The sequence below is a fragment of the Austrofundulus limnaeus genome, unplaced genomic scaffold (genome assembly GCF_001266775.1).
Source record: "Austrofundulus limnaeus strain Quisiro unplaced genomic scaffold, Austrofundulus_limnaeus-1.0 Scaffold19, whole genome shotgun sequence".
Classification (NCBI taxonomy): Eukaryota; Metazoa; Chordata; class Actinopteri; order Cyprinodontiformes; family Rivulidae; genus Austrofundulus; species Austrofundulus limnaeus.
Genome location: NW_013952421.1, coordinates 3,454,480 through 3,471,052, shown reverse-complemented (window position 1 = coordinate 3,471,052; position 16,573 = coordinate 3,454,480). Strand labels below are relative to the sequence as shown.

At 39.5% G+C, this 16,573-nt stretch overlaps 2 protein-coding genes across 4 annotated transcripts in view; one reads left to right on the top strand and one right to left on the bottom strand.

Annotated features, from left to right (window-relative positions):
* Positions 1-10,178, top strand: part of stra6 (signaling receptor and transporter of retinol STRA6) — a 20,940-nt gene extending 10,762 nt beyond the window's left edge. For all 3 annotated transcript variants that reach the window (XM_014003650.1, XM_014003649.1, XM_014003648.1), the window contains 11 exons: positions 1,424-1,494; positions 2,190-2,269; positions 2,410-2,471; positions 2,647-2,809; positions 2,881-2,956; positions 3,839-3,972; positions 4,072-4,189; positions 4,512-4,613; positions 4,694-4,857; positions 6,437-6,574; positions 8,254-10,178. In XM_014003650.1, coding sequence (XP_013859104.1) covers positions 1,424-1,494; positions 2,190-2,269; positions 2,410-2,471; positions 2,647-2,809; positions 2,881-2,956; positions 3,839-3,972; positions 4,072-4,189; positions 4,512-4,613; positions 4,694-4,857; positions 6,437-6,574; positions 8,254-8,492 — 1,347 coding nt within the window. In that variant the 3' untranslated portion in view covers positions 8,493-10,178. The remainder of the gene's footprint in view (positions 1-1,423; positions 1,495-2,189; positions 2,270-2,409; positions 2,472-2,646; positions 2,810-2,880; positions 2,957-3,838; positions 3,973-4,071; positions 4,190-4,511; positions 4,614-4,693; positions 4,858-6,436; positions 6,575-8,253) is intronic.
* Positions 10,179-11,040: 862 nt separating this feature from the next.
* Positions 11,041-14,026, bottom strand: islr2 (immunoglobulin superfamily containing leucine-rich repeat 2). The gene is made up of 2 exons (XM_014003647.1): positions 13,830-14,026; positions 11,041-13,375 (listed from the first exon to the last, which is right to left on the bottom strand). The coding sequence occupies exon 2, from the start codon at positions 13,368-13,370 to the stop codon at positions 11,244-11,246; it is 2,127 nt and encodes a 708-aa protein (XP_013859101.1). The 5' UTR covers positions 13,371-13,375; positions 13,830-14,026; the 3' UTR covers positions 11,041-11,243.
* Positions 14,027-16,573: the final 2,547 nt, after the last annotated feature.

Below are 16,573 nucleotides of genomic sequence, written 5' to 3'. Positions count from 1 at the left end.
GTAGTAGTAGTAGTAGTAGTAGTAGTAGTAGTAGTAGTAGTAGTAGTAGTAGTAGTAGTAGTAGTAGTGACTTTGGCTGCTTTAATTTGTTTTCTGAACCAGTTCATGACAACATGTTGCATTATGCAGCTTATACATTGAGAAATGTGGAAAAGAGCAAAACAACAAGCTTCAGGCCAGAAAAATTTACAGCAAATGTTATGGGGGAAAAATTGAAAATGTCAGTAAAGACACGCATCTTTGTTCAGTTGATCCTAATGTGTGTCAAGTTTTCAGCTCTTTGACAAATAAAAACAAGATTTTAGCAATAAATTGATTTGTGGACTGTGATTGGGTAATTTTCCACAACTTCATGAAAATGAATTGGCTTATTTCTTCATGTCGAACTGCTGGTAGCAAAAATATGTAGAAATGCAATTTTTTTCTTGTTTTTTTTTTTTCTAAAATGTCACAGTATCTGTTGACCCAGAACCAGCTCATCCCTTGAGTTTAGGAACGTTTTGAATGCTTCATCAGTTAGAGTGAGCCGAAGCTGAATCAGGGCACTGGACTGAAAGTATGTGGAATAAATAGCCAAGGTTCAAAAATAAAAGTTTGTTCCTCAGAACGCCTGAAAAACTATTGATTAATATCATTTTAAACAATTAGAATAAAGTCTGTCCTCCTGGAAACAAAGTACAGAGATGGGGAACGTCCCTTTCAATAAACACACACAAAAAAAGCAGTTCTAAATAATGATATTTCAGAACCACTCTGGTTTTTTAAGAAGTTACACAAACTTTTTGGAATTAGCTGTGAAGCTTCTGTGTTTGAGCTCATGAGATCTTTTCTTTATTCAGCTGGCAGCCCCTCCTGAAGAGTGAGCCTTACTTCCTTAGAAGGGTTTTTCTTTCATCCACCTCTGAAGTTTTCTGTGAATATCCAGGCATTTGTTTCATTTTTGAACTTACAAGTGTGGCCTGCTTCTCTTTGCCTGCAGTGTTGCTCCTGTATTTTTTATTTTTATTTTATTTTTTTTGCGGACCTAAAGTGGTTCACTTGTACACTTTTTACAAAGCTTCTTGTCTTCGGAGAAGCTTTTCGTACAATACAAGTTTCTAGGAACAGAATGTTGGCAGATCAGACCAACAACTTTTACAGTCATGTGAACTCGCAGCGTTTCACTTGTTACCCTGATTCAACAAACACTGGGTAAACTATCAGATATGAACTCTACATTTCAGGCTATTTTTTTCCCTTTTGGATGGGAATACTCACACAGATCAATAACAATCTGCACATGATGAGCACAAACATGTTCAAAATGACCTAATCATTTTAATTTTCCAGATTCACAACTTGCTCTACTCGCGATTTATTTATTTATTTATTTATTTATTTATTTATTTATTTATTTATTTATTTATATCTGTTTGTTTTTTAGGATCTCAGCAGCAGCTATTATGGAGATTACGTAAAAAAGATGCTTAGAGAAAAGAAACCCAGCAAAATCAGGTAAATAATAACATTTTTAGCAGCAGACTACTTCTGTTTGATCCCCCTCTCATGCTGTTTGTCGTTATCCAAAGATGTGCCGTAAACCTTTTTAAAACCAGCATTTATTTTATTCAAACTGACTGCAGCAGCTTAGTGGTGAATTCTGCAGTTCCTGCTGCGAAAACAGGAAGCATCTGAAATAACATAACTGGGTGCAGAGATGGGAACATTCTGAGTCCCTCTCAGGACTAACGTTGTTTAAAATATACATTTCTTTCATATATCAAAGCTGAAAAATGAAAGTTAACAGTTTAAATGAGAAACTAAACAGTACAAATGAACTTGGAAAATATATGCTTAAGTTAAAAGTTATTGCCAGMAGCATTATTTTTTTAGTTCTTCTACTTTAATACGCCCAGGACACAATTTGACAGTCTTGGTGATAAAACCTCATTTATTTGCATTTACTGTACATATTTTAGTGAACACAATTTGTGATTCTTAAAGGTGTTGAATTATAACAAAAATTGAGTAAATAAATCAGTGTTTTTATTTAACTTATCTTCAAATGTTTGATTGTACTTGAGTTGATATATTAATTATGTTTGTTTCAAAAATGACACTAATTTTAAGATATTTCATCTTTTTACTTCATCCAACCAATGTGTTTAATGCAGTTAAAGTGTGTAAACCTGTTTATTGTTTATCTTCAGCTCATTGAGAGCAGACAAACCTAAACTCCCTCAGAGGATAAGTGATGCTGTGAAGTCTTATATTTACACACCTGAGGATGGTAAATGTTTTTTGTCTTTTGCCTTGTACCGTGTAATTGTAAAGGTTTGGATGCTAAATGTGTGTAAATCTTGGAAAGAAAAAATCTAAAACAAATATGATAGCATGATTATAAACATATAAATGTTTTATTTTTAACAGCATTTCGTTTCCCTCTGAAGTTGGCAATATCATGTGTAGTATCTTTCATAACCCTCTATCAGGTAACATTCCTARTTTTATCTTAATGAATAATTCTGATTTATTTTATCACAGAGGAAATTCTGCAGTTCAATTAATATGTTAAATCAGTTAAAAAGAAACAGGTGTATTCAGTGTTTAAAGCTTTGTGTCCCTACTTCCTGTTACAAATCGAACTCTTTTTATTTATTTTTTCAGATGGGTCTAGTTTTGATCTCAGCGGTAGTGCCAACTCTCCAGACCGCCCGGTACGGAGTCGACGAAAACATTGCGAATGTTTTAGCTGGTTTCCAGATCATCCTGTCTCCAGACAAACATGAGGTTGCGAGGATTGTGGTTCATTATTTGTGGTGTGTGGAAGGTGAGGGAACCCACAGGCAGCAGCTCACATTAACACAGATCTCACCCTTACTGACTCTGATATTCCTGCAGTGTGCTACATCTCAGCAATGACTCTGTCTGCTTTGGTCAACGTGGTTCTGCTCATGCGCTCCATGGTTCTTCATCGGTGAGTTTGAGAACACGCCAGTTCAGGCCTGCATCTGGCGTCAGGTGTCTGTTAGCAAAATATCTCACGAAMCAAACAACGGATTTTAGTGAAACTCCCACAAAGTGATCATGGGTATAGATCTACAACTGGTTAACCTTTGAAACCAACCCAACTTAAGATGACTGCCACAGCTAGTTGGTCACGGCAAACCCAATAATGGCTGCAACTCAGTCAAGGTGACAGAAGTTGAGCTAAAAATTTATGTGGTAGTCGCTGAGAGTCATTCGCTGCACGCAATCTGAGCACAATGTTGTGTGAAATGAGCATATGTTGATCTGAGCTCCTCAAAGAAAGGTTTTCCATTCAACGACTTTTATAAATTTCTTCAAAAACCAAAAAAATTATGTACAATAAAAGAAAAAATGCACAAATAAAATGATGTAAAAGGCAGCAGAGTGAAGAATGTCTGCCATTTTTTCCCAAGAATAAATTCAAACAATAAACTACACAAAACAAAACAAAAACATCAAATACTTAGTTAGGCCCTTTTTCTGTTTTCTTGATTTGTTGTGGGTTTTTTCAAGGTTTTCTTGCCACTGTGTCCAATAATTGTATTTGTGCTTTGCCTTCTGGCTCATCTATGATAATTTCAGGCTTAAAGCACATTAAAGTTCTATCACACATCCACCCTGTATTAAACACTGAATCAATTAGAAACAGCTGATAAGATAAGCGATGCAATTTGTAATTACCATCAGAACATTATATTGTTAGACCGTTCAGTTGTTTTTCTGTCACGTTCTCCCCTAAATGATTTCAGTTTATGAGGTGAGTCCTGTTTTTAGCAAGTTTAACGTCAGCATAATGCTGCATCTTCTGGTTTTGTTGGKTTTTTTTTAGGTTAAATCTGAAGGGGCTTTACAGAGGAGATGTTTATAATGTCTACAACTGTCAGCGAAGCATCAGGGCGTCCAGGCCGGCGCTGGTCTGCTGGATGGGGTTCACCAGCTTCACCGCAGCTCACATCTGCATCGGTACAAAAGTAGCAGTGAATGTGACACTTAACAAAAACAGCTTGTTTGCATCCTGAATTGTTATAAATGGAATTAAAGCTCCTATGTCTTCTCCTGCAGGAATGATCATCCAGACGTTAGTGTTCTTCCTCTGTCTTCTGATCGCCGTCTTCCTCATAATCATACCCATCCTGCAAAGACAGAATCTGATTCTCTTTCAGCTCCTCTGGAGCATGTGGTGAGCATCTTCTACTACGGTACAGTTTTCCCTCAGGCATCATTCTGTATCTTGACACTTCTGTCATGTAAAACCCCCCAGTTTAGGTTTAATTTGAACTTGTGAGTGTGAAAAAATCTGATCCAAGCTGAAAATGAAACAACTGCTGTGTTATTTATTTGCCTTATTTGAACCTTAGTAGCTTTAAGTCAACAGGTTTTATATCCAATGTACAGAAACCAATTGGATTCACACCATTTCCTGTCAGCTACAAATTGATTTTTGTCTCACTTGGCTCACAACAGGAAAAGCTTGATTATTATTATTTTTTTGTCCTGTTAAGGCCGTTCTGGCTGATGATTCTTCTGGCTGTGTTAATTCAACACATCACTGCCAGGTTTTGCTTCATCAAGAAGACAGCGGGCACACAAGACTTAAACAACAGGTGCTTCACTTCCTGTATACATTTTACTTACATCTACCGGTGACTTTCTGCAGGTTTTAACAGCCTAACTCATCCTGCAGGGGTAATCTCTTCCTCTTGACATACCTGCTGTTCACTGTCAATGTTCTGATCGGGGTTCTTCTGGCTCTGTGGCGCCTGATCATCACAGCTCTGTTCAACATCGTCCACATGGGGCGTATGGATATTAGTCTTCTTAACCGCAATGTGGAGGCGTTTGACCCAGGTGAGCCACTGGTAGAGTTATATTCAAGACCACCTAACCTGAGACCAAATCAAGACCAAGACTGATGGAGTGTGAGGCAGAGTCAAGACCAATACCAAAAATAAATAAATAAATAAATAAAAAAGAAATCTAGTGCCCTAAAACATATAGGGGTTCTTAACCTTTTGGACTTCGGTGCACAATTTGTTCAAGATAAAGTGACACGAGGCCCAGTCACACATTACCATATGGATCTGTCAGGTTCAGAACATTTTAAATCACAAGAGAAACTGAGGAGACTCAAACAAAACGACACTAGAGTTAAGTTTTACTTGCTGCAAGGGGAGACAGCTTCCTTCCAAAGAGATAACATCTCCTTGCAACTTTCATTAACATCACTCAAAGTAGGCAGTCACAAGTTTTCAACCAATCATATTTTACCTAAAACACAGCAACTTTATCTTCCATCCAACAGACATTTCAACTTAATAAAAAGCATGGCCGTCATCTCAAATGTTCAGCTTTCTTAAGACAGCCTGGCTCCGACCACTCTGTTACAGCAAGATAAGACAACTTAGAAACTTTTAACACACAATATTATCAGGCCTTGAACTCTGATCTGAAACGTAAATAGAAAGTAATGTTATTAAAACAGAAAACATCAACTTAAAAGAAATAGATAATAACTTATTTACATTTTTTTCCATCAGGATCAAAATGATAATTATTCTAAATCTCAGTTTAAAAATATAATTATTCTAAGTCTTAGTTAGGCCCTGTGATGGACTTGCGACCTGTCCAGGGTGTACCCCGCCCCTTGCACCATGACTGCTGGATATGGGCACCAGTGACCCACGCGACCCTGAAAAGGAAGAAGTGTGGACAGAAAATGGATGAATGGATGGATGGATAAGTCTTAGTTTAATTTGTATTGTGTTTGCATCATTACTAAATAAAATACACTTACAGTTTAAAAGTAAAACTCCTGTCAAATAATCACAACACATGATCATGACAAACATTTTTTTAATATTGTAACCTGCCCATAACTCTGCTCAAACATCAAACTGAAAGTATAAATTGGGTTGTGTGGTTGTCTCTGCAACAAACACATGTTCTGACTATGTAATAGCAAAGAAGAAGAAAAAAAGCAATACAAAGCTTTATATATATTTTTTTCCTTGTTTCCCTTTGTATAGGATTTACCTTTCAATGGGCACTAGCAGCAAGCCTTTATGTTGATTAAATGCAATGCATTTTTTTCATGTAGATTTCAGCAGACCCTTGCATTTTTACATACAAAAGTCATTTTTAAACCCACTTAGAAGGTAAAAATTTGCATTCTATCCACTCTGCTGTTCCAGCAGCTATGATATCTGTATGCTGTGCAGTGCAGGGACGGTAATTGGCCGATTTCTGAAATAGGTGCAGATTTAAAACAGGAAGAGCAGGTGGTTTGGAGGGAAAAATGTGTGATTGCACAGCCATTATGTGCGATTGCCTCAAAGACAACATGGGGTGCAGTGCTACACATTTTATTGCTTTTGCCCTGTCAGAGTGATCCCCCCCACCCCCACTCCCTCCTTGTGTCTGCCTGCAGCCTACCGCTGCTACGCTCATTATCTGAAGATTGAGGTGAGCCAGTCTCATCCAGTGATGAAAGCCTTCTGCGGGATGCTGCTACAGTCTGCRGGCCAGGAGAGCAAAGCTGCACAGAGGACACGGGACGCTGAAGAGGGTCTGTACATCTCAGTCCACATCAAAACTTAACTCAGAGGGGCTTGGGTTTTTTATTGTTATTTAAACACCTTTTTTGAGCTTGGAGAGGAGGTTGTCCAAGCAGGAACGTGTAGGCTGAAGCCACAACAGCTGTCAAAACAAGACATTTTTTCTTTTGATTCAAATTTTCTGTATATGCTTTTCATTAATAATTTTAAAAAACCAAAGATCTGCCACATAATTTGTAATAAATGAGCAAAATCAGCAGAGTCAAGTTTTGTTTCCAACAGTAATGAGTTGGGAACAAAGGAGTAGAATATTTGCTGTTTACTAACGTTGTAGAAAGGAGCAGTAGGACTGAGTCAAGCTCGTGTAAAAGGGGCCATTATTGCACATTGTGGAGCCAGTTGGGGAGTTAGAAAAACCCTGTCTCTCTGTGTTGTGAGCTGGATAACTTGAAAGATAAGTGAGGTACTGAGTTCCACTTTTGTGTGAGCTGCATATAGGTGTAAGAATTGAAAAAAATTGTGATTTATTTTGCTTAAAAACTGTTTCATTAAATGATTGGGGTGGCTGATGCGGTGTCCAAAGATTAATAGCCAAGGCCACCTTTGGCCACCCATTGGGTCACCTCTATCCTTACCCAGTGTAACTCATACCCACTTGAATATTATACTAAAAACATTAAGGTTTACTTGCATTCACTGTTCATATCCATTCCAGAAAAACACTCATCTCAAATATTCAAAACGCTTGACAAAGAGTGACATCAGCTGTTTGTTGTCTTGGCAGCTTATGCATTGATTGTTGCTCCAGTCAGTCATGGACTTTATAAAACAAAAGAGGAAATAAAAGAAATGCAACTAATGCTTAAATACAAACAACAGCTTAATATTACATTAAAGTCAAGGTGCAACTTTTATTATGATTTAATATGAGGTCACCACATAATCAGATGATCAAACTGTCCTGCATGTTCCAACAGAACTGGAGCTTCACAGCTCTAATTTAATATGGCCAGAACAAATTAAGTTTCACTGTGGAATAATTTACAGTCCTGCTGCTGGTCTCAATCAAATCTGCCATGAATAAATCAGCTGCCATTATTACTCTGCTCGCTCAGCTTCCGTTTCTGAAAGACAGCATAACCAATGCTAAGCGTGTTATTTTGCTCATTCAGACGAGACCAAAGTATCTGTTTTATCGTGTTAAATTACTCAAACTATAAAAATCGTGACACAAACGGGAGGTGAGCGATGGTCGCCCACGCACACGGTGACAAGAGGTCACATTAGAGTGAGAAATTAGCAGGAAAAACACCATCAGTTGCTGAGGAATGTAGGTGCAGCTGAGTCCAATTACAGGTGTGCCGTGGACATGGTGTTTGTTTGCATGTGGAGAACAATGCATCATCAGGATTTATCTTTTGTTTCGCAGAGATTATTTCTTCAGCTGCTGATTACACAGATGAGCTACACTAATTGCTTGTTACATATTCATGTTGCCCAGGGGGGGTTAGGCTTTCAGAGTGTTAATCGTGAGCCGATATTCTCACACCATAAAATATGATTGCTTTCTATTATTACTCTTTCTGTAGTATCTAGCTGCTCCCGGGTGGCCTAAAAAGGAGTCTCAATTYGTCTCTGAATCGAGAAGGTTGTTTTGTACGTGACCATCGTTGTGTCTGACTGTCCTCAGGGATTCAGCTGGTTCAGCAGGAGAAGAAAAAGAACAAGCTGTCGAGTGCCAAGCGTGCCCGCAGGCGCTGGTGGCTCCTGTACACCCTGGTCAACAACCCCTCCCTGGTGGGAACCAGGAAGCACTTCCAGCGGCAGACTGCRGACAGCTTCCTGAATGGGAGCTTCAAGCGCAGGGCCATGGAGGGAGGCAAAAAGGAGGCGACGACCAAGGAGGCTGAGGCCGCCGCAGACAACTGAGCAAGATGGATGGATGGAATATCAATGGGTCTGGGTCAAATACTGTTGTCTTGCAATTATTTTTTCTCAAACAGGTCTGTATTTGGCAACAAAGTGCATTAAAGCTCAGTGCCACATGTGAATATAAGTCTTTACTATTTATTTAGGGGTGGTGGGGCCTCTCTTTCATATGAGGGTCACATTCTGAAATATTCAAATGAAACACTCAAATGGCTGTTTTCTTTTCTAAAACCTTAAAAAAAATTGGTTTGTATTATTTGTGCTTATTTTGGGACACATCTGAAGGTAGCTTCTCACTGACGACTAAAATTGTGAGAAAATGTGCCTTATTGTGTAGTTGTTGATGTGTTCACAATGCATTCTGACTGTTTATAACCAGTTGAACCTTGAGACTAGTTTTTGAAAATTGCAGCTTATTTTGATTATTTTGTTGCCTACATCATGCCAGCTTCAGCTTTGATCCTATCTTAGCAGTTGACCACATCTGCTGAGTTCACTGTTGAAATGAAAAAGATTTTGGCTTTCCAATAACTATCATCAGTAAAGCTTTTAGACGTGATGTTTTCTGTCAGAGGAGAGCTCTTGTGTCGGTGTCTAAATGCAGCTTTGCACCCTTGATCAGTTTGATTCACCTGCAGTAACGCAGTTAATTACAATTAATATTGTTTGTTGTAGATAGCTCTTGAACATTTTCACAGTGTTTCATTCTGACAAGACTGAAAATCTTGATGTCTAAACAAACAGGAACAAGACCAAGTGGTTTTATAGAACTCAGTTTTTTTTTTTTTTTTAATCATGCTCTTTTAATGCAAACAAAATTTATAGACCTTTGCTCCGCTGGTAATTTTGTAGAACATAGTTATAGTGCAAATTATGAATAGTATGGTATTTCTAGCAAAAGTTCTCCAGGCTGAACTAAAGGGGCTACAGCTAGCTGCTGCTACTATATACACTTGCATCCCATCAAATTAAATAACTGTGTTATATGCAGAACTGATGACAATGTAAAATGTAGTGTTCACAGGCTGGAGTTGTTTTAAGATAACTTCGTCACTTTTGTCTGCATAATTCAGACTAACCATTAACTCATCAGTTTGATCAGAATTGAACTCATTTTCTCCAAACTGAGTTTGTTCAAAGAGCTATCTGCAACAGGTAAGATATTATTTGTTCATTACCTATCTACAAAGGCCCCATTTAAATAAGAAATCTCCAACCAGATTTCAACCTCAAGGTTAATCATATTTTCATTTATAGACTATAGAAAAAAATAGTTTTAGCTGCTAAAACTAAACAGATGGACAGAGCATCATGTATTTATGCACAGAGAAAATAATAATGAGAACTATTTATGAATATACAAACTGAAATGTTTAGATTGTTTTGTTTTGTTGGTTGGTTTAGTAAATACTCTCACACATAAATCAAACGAACCTGTGAAATAGGAGCTGCAATAGAAAAAGAAATATATCTTGTTTCGTTTAATCTGAAACTATTTTTGCTGCTACGCATTCCAGACTTTATTTCTGTTGTCAAAAATGTTTTCTGGTTTTCTCTTGTTTCAGCCGAATCTCATTGTTTTTCTCTGCATTACTGTCGTAAAAATAACATAAAATGATCCAGTTTCTTCCATCTGATTTACTGTGAAAATAAACTGATACTAAAGATGTATTGTGATGAACTAAACTGTGTGACATTTATTTCATTTATTGGTTTATATCAGATAATACAAAATTAATTTCAGAATATGGAAAAAAAATAAATGCAGTTGTAAATGTTTTATCTATAAATTTTAAATAACGACAGATCAAAACAGGGTTCAAGTTAATATGTTTTATTAATTCCACGTACATAAATTTATATTAAAAAAATCTCAAAAGGTCACGTTTTTTTTCTCATTTTACAACATGTTTTCCACAAAAAAAACTCACTCTATATGTAACAAATTTCACGGAGCCGCAGACGCGCTTCGCGCTGCGTCTTTTTGCCTCCGTGTTCAAACTCACCGTCAGGAAAAAAAAGAATAAAAATAAGGAATGTAATCGGTTGAGATTTCACACCACAGACAGACAGTCACATCTAAAAGCTCTACATGTAGCTACACTAATAGAAAAATAAAAAATAAAGCACACAAGAGAACACGTGCGACATGCCATGGACACGTTTTTGCGCGTTGATTCGTCGTTTTCTTTTTAAAGCCTTGAACACTTTTCTTCCGTCGAGCACGAGTCGGCCGAGAGCGCACATATCTCCCGACTATCTGCAGCCTTTTATCGCACCATCAAACATTTTGTTCCACTGAATCGGACTTGTGTTTTTTGCGTGACACCTGAGAAGATGTTACCTGGCCCTCCTGCAGCCACGCGTGGCTTAGAAAGAGTCCCTGATGTCAGTTTGATGGAGAAAAGGCTGTAAAAATATGATTATTGGCACTTGTTTGGTTATTTTTTGTGCTCCCTTTTATTTCACCTTCAATTAGCTGTGTTTGCGCTGCGCTGCTCACCTGTGAGGGCTGATAAACTGTTTTAATCTGTGCTTCTTTTTTTTAAATCCCACACCAGATCTATACAAACGCAACATGACATATTTTTCACAATCTCAGTGATTTTTGAGGTATAAAACAAATATTTGTAATGGTCCACCCCTCCCTAAACTTCTCGTATGGCCATGATGTGTGGGGTTACCTGAAGGACAAAGGAAAGTATGTTACAGTAAAAAGCCCTCGCGGGATATCCGTAGCGCTCGCGCGCCTCAGCGGCTCGGCTGCTTGTAGTTGCCGTTGATTTCCTCCGAGATGTTGACGGCCTCCGCGCCCAGCGGCAGCCTGTCGCTGTACTCGGATCCCATCTCGAACTCCTCCTGGTTGGTTTTGGAGGAGGACCCCGGGATGGACTCTGTCACCAAGCTCCCCTCGGCCTCCCCTCCCTCTCCCCCCTCCTCCTCCTCCTCCTCCTCGCCCAGCTCGCTGGGGTTAAAGGTTTTTTCGGACTCCACGAATGACGCCCTGGGATCGAAGTCCCCCGAGGCTTGCTGCTTCTCCACCTGATCCGGATTCTGAGCCTTCATGATCAGCTTGTAGGTCTTCCCTTGGTACTTGTACAGTAAGTGGCAGCAGGTGGCCCCCAGCAGGGGGACGGTGGCCAAACCCAGGAGGAAAATGCTGACAATCACAATAATGAGCAGGGAGGGGATCTTCTTCCTGGTTGTGAAGACCACTTGGACCTGGCAGTCCTTCCCTCCAGAAGTGAGACAAAGGGTGTAATTGGTGCCAGGCTGTAAGTCACGGAAGCGGTAGGAATTGACCCCCTCCTCTATATTGGACCACTGAACCAGGGAGTGTCCATTCCCTGTATTTACACAGAGGTAGAGCATGTCCAGGGTGTCCTCGCTGGAGGACTGCAGCAGACCCACAGGCTCTTTGTTCACGGTTTCCTGGTTTTTGCTTTGACTCAGGTGGAGGTTTGATTTGGTGCTGGGGAGCTGCAACGGGTTCAGCTGCACTTTAGCTTCTGTTTCTGACACTTCTAATGCGATGACGCCAAAATCGAAGGTGTACTGCTTCAGGTCGTCCAAACTCATGTTGAAGGCGTGGTTGGAGATGTATTCGCTGCCGTCCCTCACGCCGCACTTGCTCGCAAAGCTGGGGTTCTTCACAGCATCCCCAGCCCCCTCGCTTTTGTGCTTGGACCCATCAGGACTCCCCTTTGTCTTCTCCTCATGCTTAGCCCAGTTGATCACGTTGTTTTTGGAAATCTTCGGGTCTTCGGTCTTTTTAACGGACGGACGGATCTTGTCCAGGGTTGAATTGGGTGCTGAGCCGCTGCCTTGCTTTGGGGTGTAGGTCAGAGCGAGCTTGACGCTGCTCGCCGCTCTGCCTAACTCGTTCTCTGCAGAGCAGCTGTAGTTTCCATCCTCCTTTTTACTCATACGGGGGACAATGAGGGAGCCATTCCTAAAGACGAGGAATCTGTTGTTAGTTATTTTATTGTTTACCGGCCCATCATTGTCTGCCTCTGTGAGTGGCAGGGGAAACAGGTAGTTCTGGTTTCCTGCAGTTACCTCCCAGCTGACCTGTGGTTTGGGGCTTCCCTTTGCCTCACAGTTCAGGATCACCAAGACCCCTTCATAGAGGACTGCGTTCTCTATGTTTGGCTGGTACGTTATGGTGACAACAGGGGCTTCGCACTGCAGTTTTGGAGTGTTTGCCACCATGACTCCTTTCAGGTGTTCAGGGGCCTCACACTGGATTGATTTAGGCTCAGGCACAGCAATTTTGGTCGTGGCAATCCAATCCCTGAGCCAATCTAGGCTGCAGGAGCACGTGAACGGGTTGTTAAAGATCTGCAGGTGGGACAGGGTGGAAAGGGCGCTGAAGGTGCCCTCCACGATGGTGGTGAACTTGTTGTGGTTGATGCGGAGCGACCGCAGGTCTTTCAGTGTGGAGAAGGCATCCCTCGGGAGGTTCACCATCTCGTTATTGTTCATTTTCAGCAGCTGCAGGGCTGTGAGGGTCTGCAAGTCCTCCCATGGGAAGTGAACGATCTTGTTGTGGCTGATGTCCAGGTTGCGGAGCTGAACGAGGGGTGCCAAGGTGCCCGCCTCGACGGTGACGATCTCGTTGTGGGCCAGCCAGAGAGAGGTGACCTCTGTGATGCCGACGAAGCTTTTGCTCTTCAGCAGCTTGATCTTGTTGGCCGAAAGGCTCATGGTGGTCACGTTGGCGGGGAGACCGTCGGGCACCTCCAGCAGGTCTTTGTAAGCGCAGTCGGCGAACTTCTGGGAATATTTATCCTGGCAGCTGCAGACCTCGGGGCAGCACTGAGTGCCACCGATCACCACAATCCACAAAGCAAGGAGCTGCAGGAGTCTTCTCGCCATTTTCCCTAAAAGCATCAGTGATCAGACTTTAGAATTATTTTGTTACAAACTCAACACAGATTAGCTTTAAAACATGTTAAAATAAATGTTTTATAAACTCATAAAGCAAAGATTTCCCCTTAAATCCTCAGTTTATTATTTTCACCTTGCATGACATAAAAGTGAGTTTTTACAGATCAAGACACAAAACACGTTGCTCTGTTTGACTTGTGTTCACATTAAATGGTCTCTCCTTTGTGCGCGTCTGCTTTAATGTCCGAGCGAACAGGCGCTTTCCATGGTGTTGAAGCGACCAACCCCTCAAATCTAACTCCAAACATTTTTTATTGCAGTAAAAGTTGCACTCTGGTGTTTTAATTCAGCCTGGGAAGCATTTTGAACTTCATTCCTTGTGATTTCTAAAAACTAAATCTGACCTTTAACGCATATATCTTAGGACTCAGAATTGGAACATCTTACCTGTTAAGTGTTCACTTCGTTCTTCTTTTTTTAAAACTCCCAGTTTTCAGTCTTCTCTGGTTCCTACAAGTTTAATGGTTGAAGGAGGTTTCTGCAGGACTGGACAGCGCTGCTGAAGGACGGCGGCAGGAACATTTTCCCCCGGTGAGATGTTGATGTTGCGCTCAGTTCGTCCGTCCGCTTTTTTTTTTTTTTTTTTTTTTTTTTTCCTGGATTACCTCTCTCTCTCTCTCTCTCTCTCGCTCAGGCTCTTCTGCGCGCTCTCGCCGCTGCGGAGCCAGAAGAGGATGCGTGAACGCGCAGCCTCTCCCATCTTTCACTTCTCCATTAAAGATACAGAAGCTCCGGCTCCTTCTCCTCCCCCCTCCTCCTGCACCCCCTTCCGAGAAAAAAAATTCATAATTTAATATCTGATGTTTAATTTATCACTGAGACCCAAAACTAATCTTTGACCTCGTTTGGTTTTGACTGCAGCTCTTTGTCTTCAGCAAAAGAGTTTGGGCACCCAAAACACGCAACTGATGCTTTAGATAATAATTTAAAACGTCAATATTCTTTTTGCTTGCCGGGGCCTTAATTAGCTTTCAGATTTTTAAGGTAATCTGGATGAAATTATTATATGACAAAAATTGTTTTCTGTGCAGAAGTCACTTTTATATCAACCTTATGTTTGGGTTTGTTTAAAAAAACGTTTCAGTTTTTCAGTCAAATAAACCGATTTGTGCTGAAATGCTGCCACCTTCAGGTAAACTGTGTGAACTTTTTCTGTCAACCCAAACAATCAAAGAGATGAGTCATGTTAAACAAAATAAAGGTGAAAATACTGAGATTAAGACTTTGGTTAAATTAAAAGATGACTTGATCTAAAATTTAATTGATTTTTTTAATTATGTTTTTTCTCACAGAGTCAGTTTTGGTAAAACATTTGTTAAATAGCTTGTGTACTTTGAATTTCAACATCGGTTAGTCAGACACTCACCCAAAGGTTAATATGCGGCCACCACCATGTTTCACTGTAGGAGTCCTGTTCTCAGTATGATGAATGGTGATAAGTTTGAGCCTAACATAATCATTTTAAGTCCCTTTTGACCACAATGTATTCTTTTAGAAGGTGGGTATAATGTTTCCAGTTCAAACAATGTTTTTTTTTTTCAGGCTCCTCTTCATGAGCTCAGCTCATACAGCTTTTGATGGCCTGATACACCCTCTGATTAATCCCTTTAGTGTTTGGCTCATCACTTTTGATGGATGACCTTTTTTGGCAGGGTTACTAGTTGCATCCCAATAACAGTCTTAATAGGGTTGATGTGTTCGTGGTTTAGGGCATTTTTTATACAACCAACCCTGATTTGTTTTCTGCACACCTTTGACTCTGACCTGTGTGATGATCTTCAAGCTATCTCTTGCCTGGTTTTAAAAATTATATAAAGCAAGTATTTTTCTCCCCGTTTGATTTGATTGATTTTGAATATGGTCAGTGTTTATGTAAATTTAAAATCAAAATGAAAATCTATGAAAATTTCAGGTTGTGAGGCAACAAAAAGAATAATACCGCAATTAGAAAAAAGCAGGAAATATCTTGTTTCACCCTGTTTCCAACCAAAACTCCTATTTTAATTTAATATTGTCCACAGTTCAAATTACTTTAAACTAAACCTTTGATGGTTCAACTTTTTTTAGTAGGACAAACGCAATTTCTTGATCCAACTATATCTCTTCTGGTCATCAACAAAAGTTTTGAGGATTTGCCAGTTTTGAGGTCTGAAATTTATAGTTATTATAGATTAGTACTGATGTTAGAAACAACACTAGAGTATTGGGGTTTCCTTTTTATAATACTTTTATAATGTTTGATCTATTGTGTGTTAATTGAAATAGAGTAGCTACATGCCCGAATCATAAACAACACATAAGTGAACCGTTTTTATAACATTAGGTTGAGGTTTTTGTATGAATGCCTGTGATTCAGCCGTAGGTCAGTAGAGGGTGAACTCAGGCATTGAAGAATCGTGTATAAAAACATGTACTTCCTGGTTGTGAGTCAGTGTGTGGTTTCCTGTCAGATCCGAATGGCATTAAATACTCACTCCCATAATGCTGGTTTTGTATGGTTTTATCTCGTCTAACAATCATCTTATTTAACATTGGTGGTTTTCTACTGACTTCAGTCTTTGAACACGAATATTCTTACACTCTGATTTAGGCAGGAAGTCAGAACAAGGTGAAATTCACAAGGGCCACAACTGTCAAAAAAATTATTTTTTTATATATTTACAAAACTTGAATACACTTCAAAAATAAAATAACGTATCATTATCATTTAAAAGCTTTATGTTTTGTCTGTTGAACCAGATGAGCAGCTATTGACATGATTTTTTTACACCAGCTGGAAAGTTGTTTTATATTCACTTCAACTCTTTACAGCTTCTGTTAAAGAAAACTGCAAAATCCACTTTTTAGGCCATTAAATGATTGTTGTTTTGTATGGAGTCTCTAAAAGTTTAATTTAGTCTCCTGGTTACAGTGGTTTGCAAAAGTATTCATATCCCTTGAACTTTTCCATATTTTGTCACATTACAACCACAAACATAAATATATTTCACTGGAATTTAATGTGAAAGACCAACCACTTTGTGTTGGTCTTTCACATTAAATTCCAGTGAAATATATTTATGTTTGTGGTTGTAATGTGACAAAATATGGAAAAGTTCAAGGGATATGAATACTTTTGCAAACCACTGTAC

Excerpts from the sequence above, each read along its gene's own strand:
- islr2 (XM_014003647.1), bottom strand. The coding sequence starts at position 13,370 with ATGGCGAGAAGACTCCTGCAGCTCCTTGCTTTGTGGATTGTGGTGATC.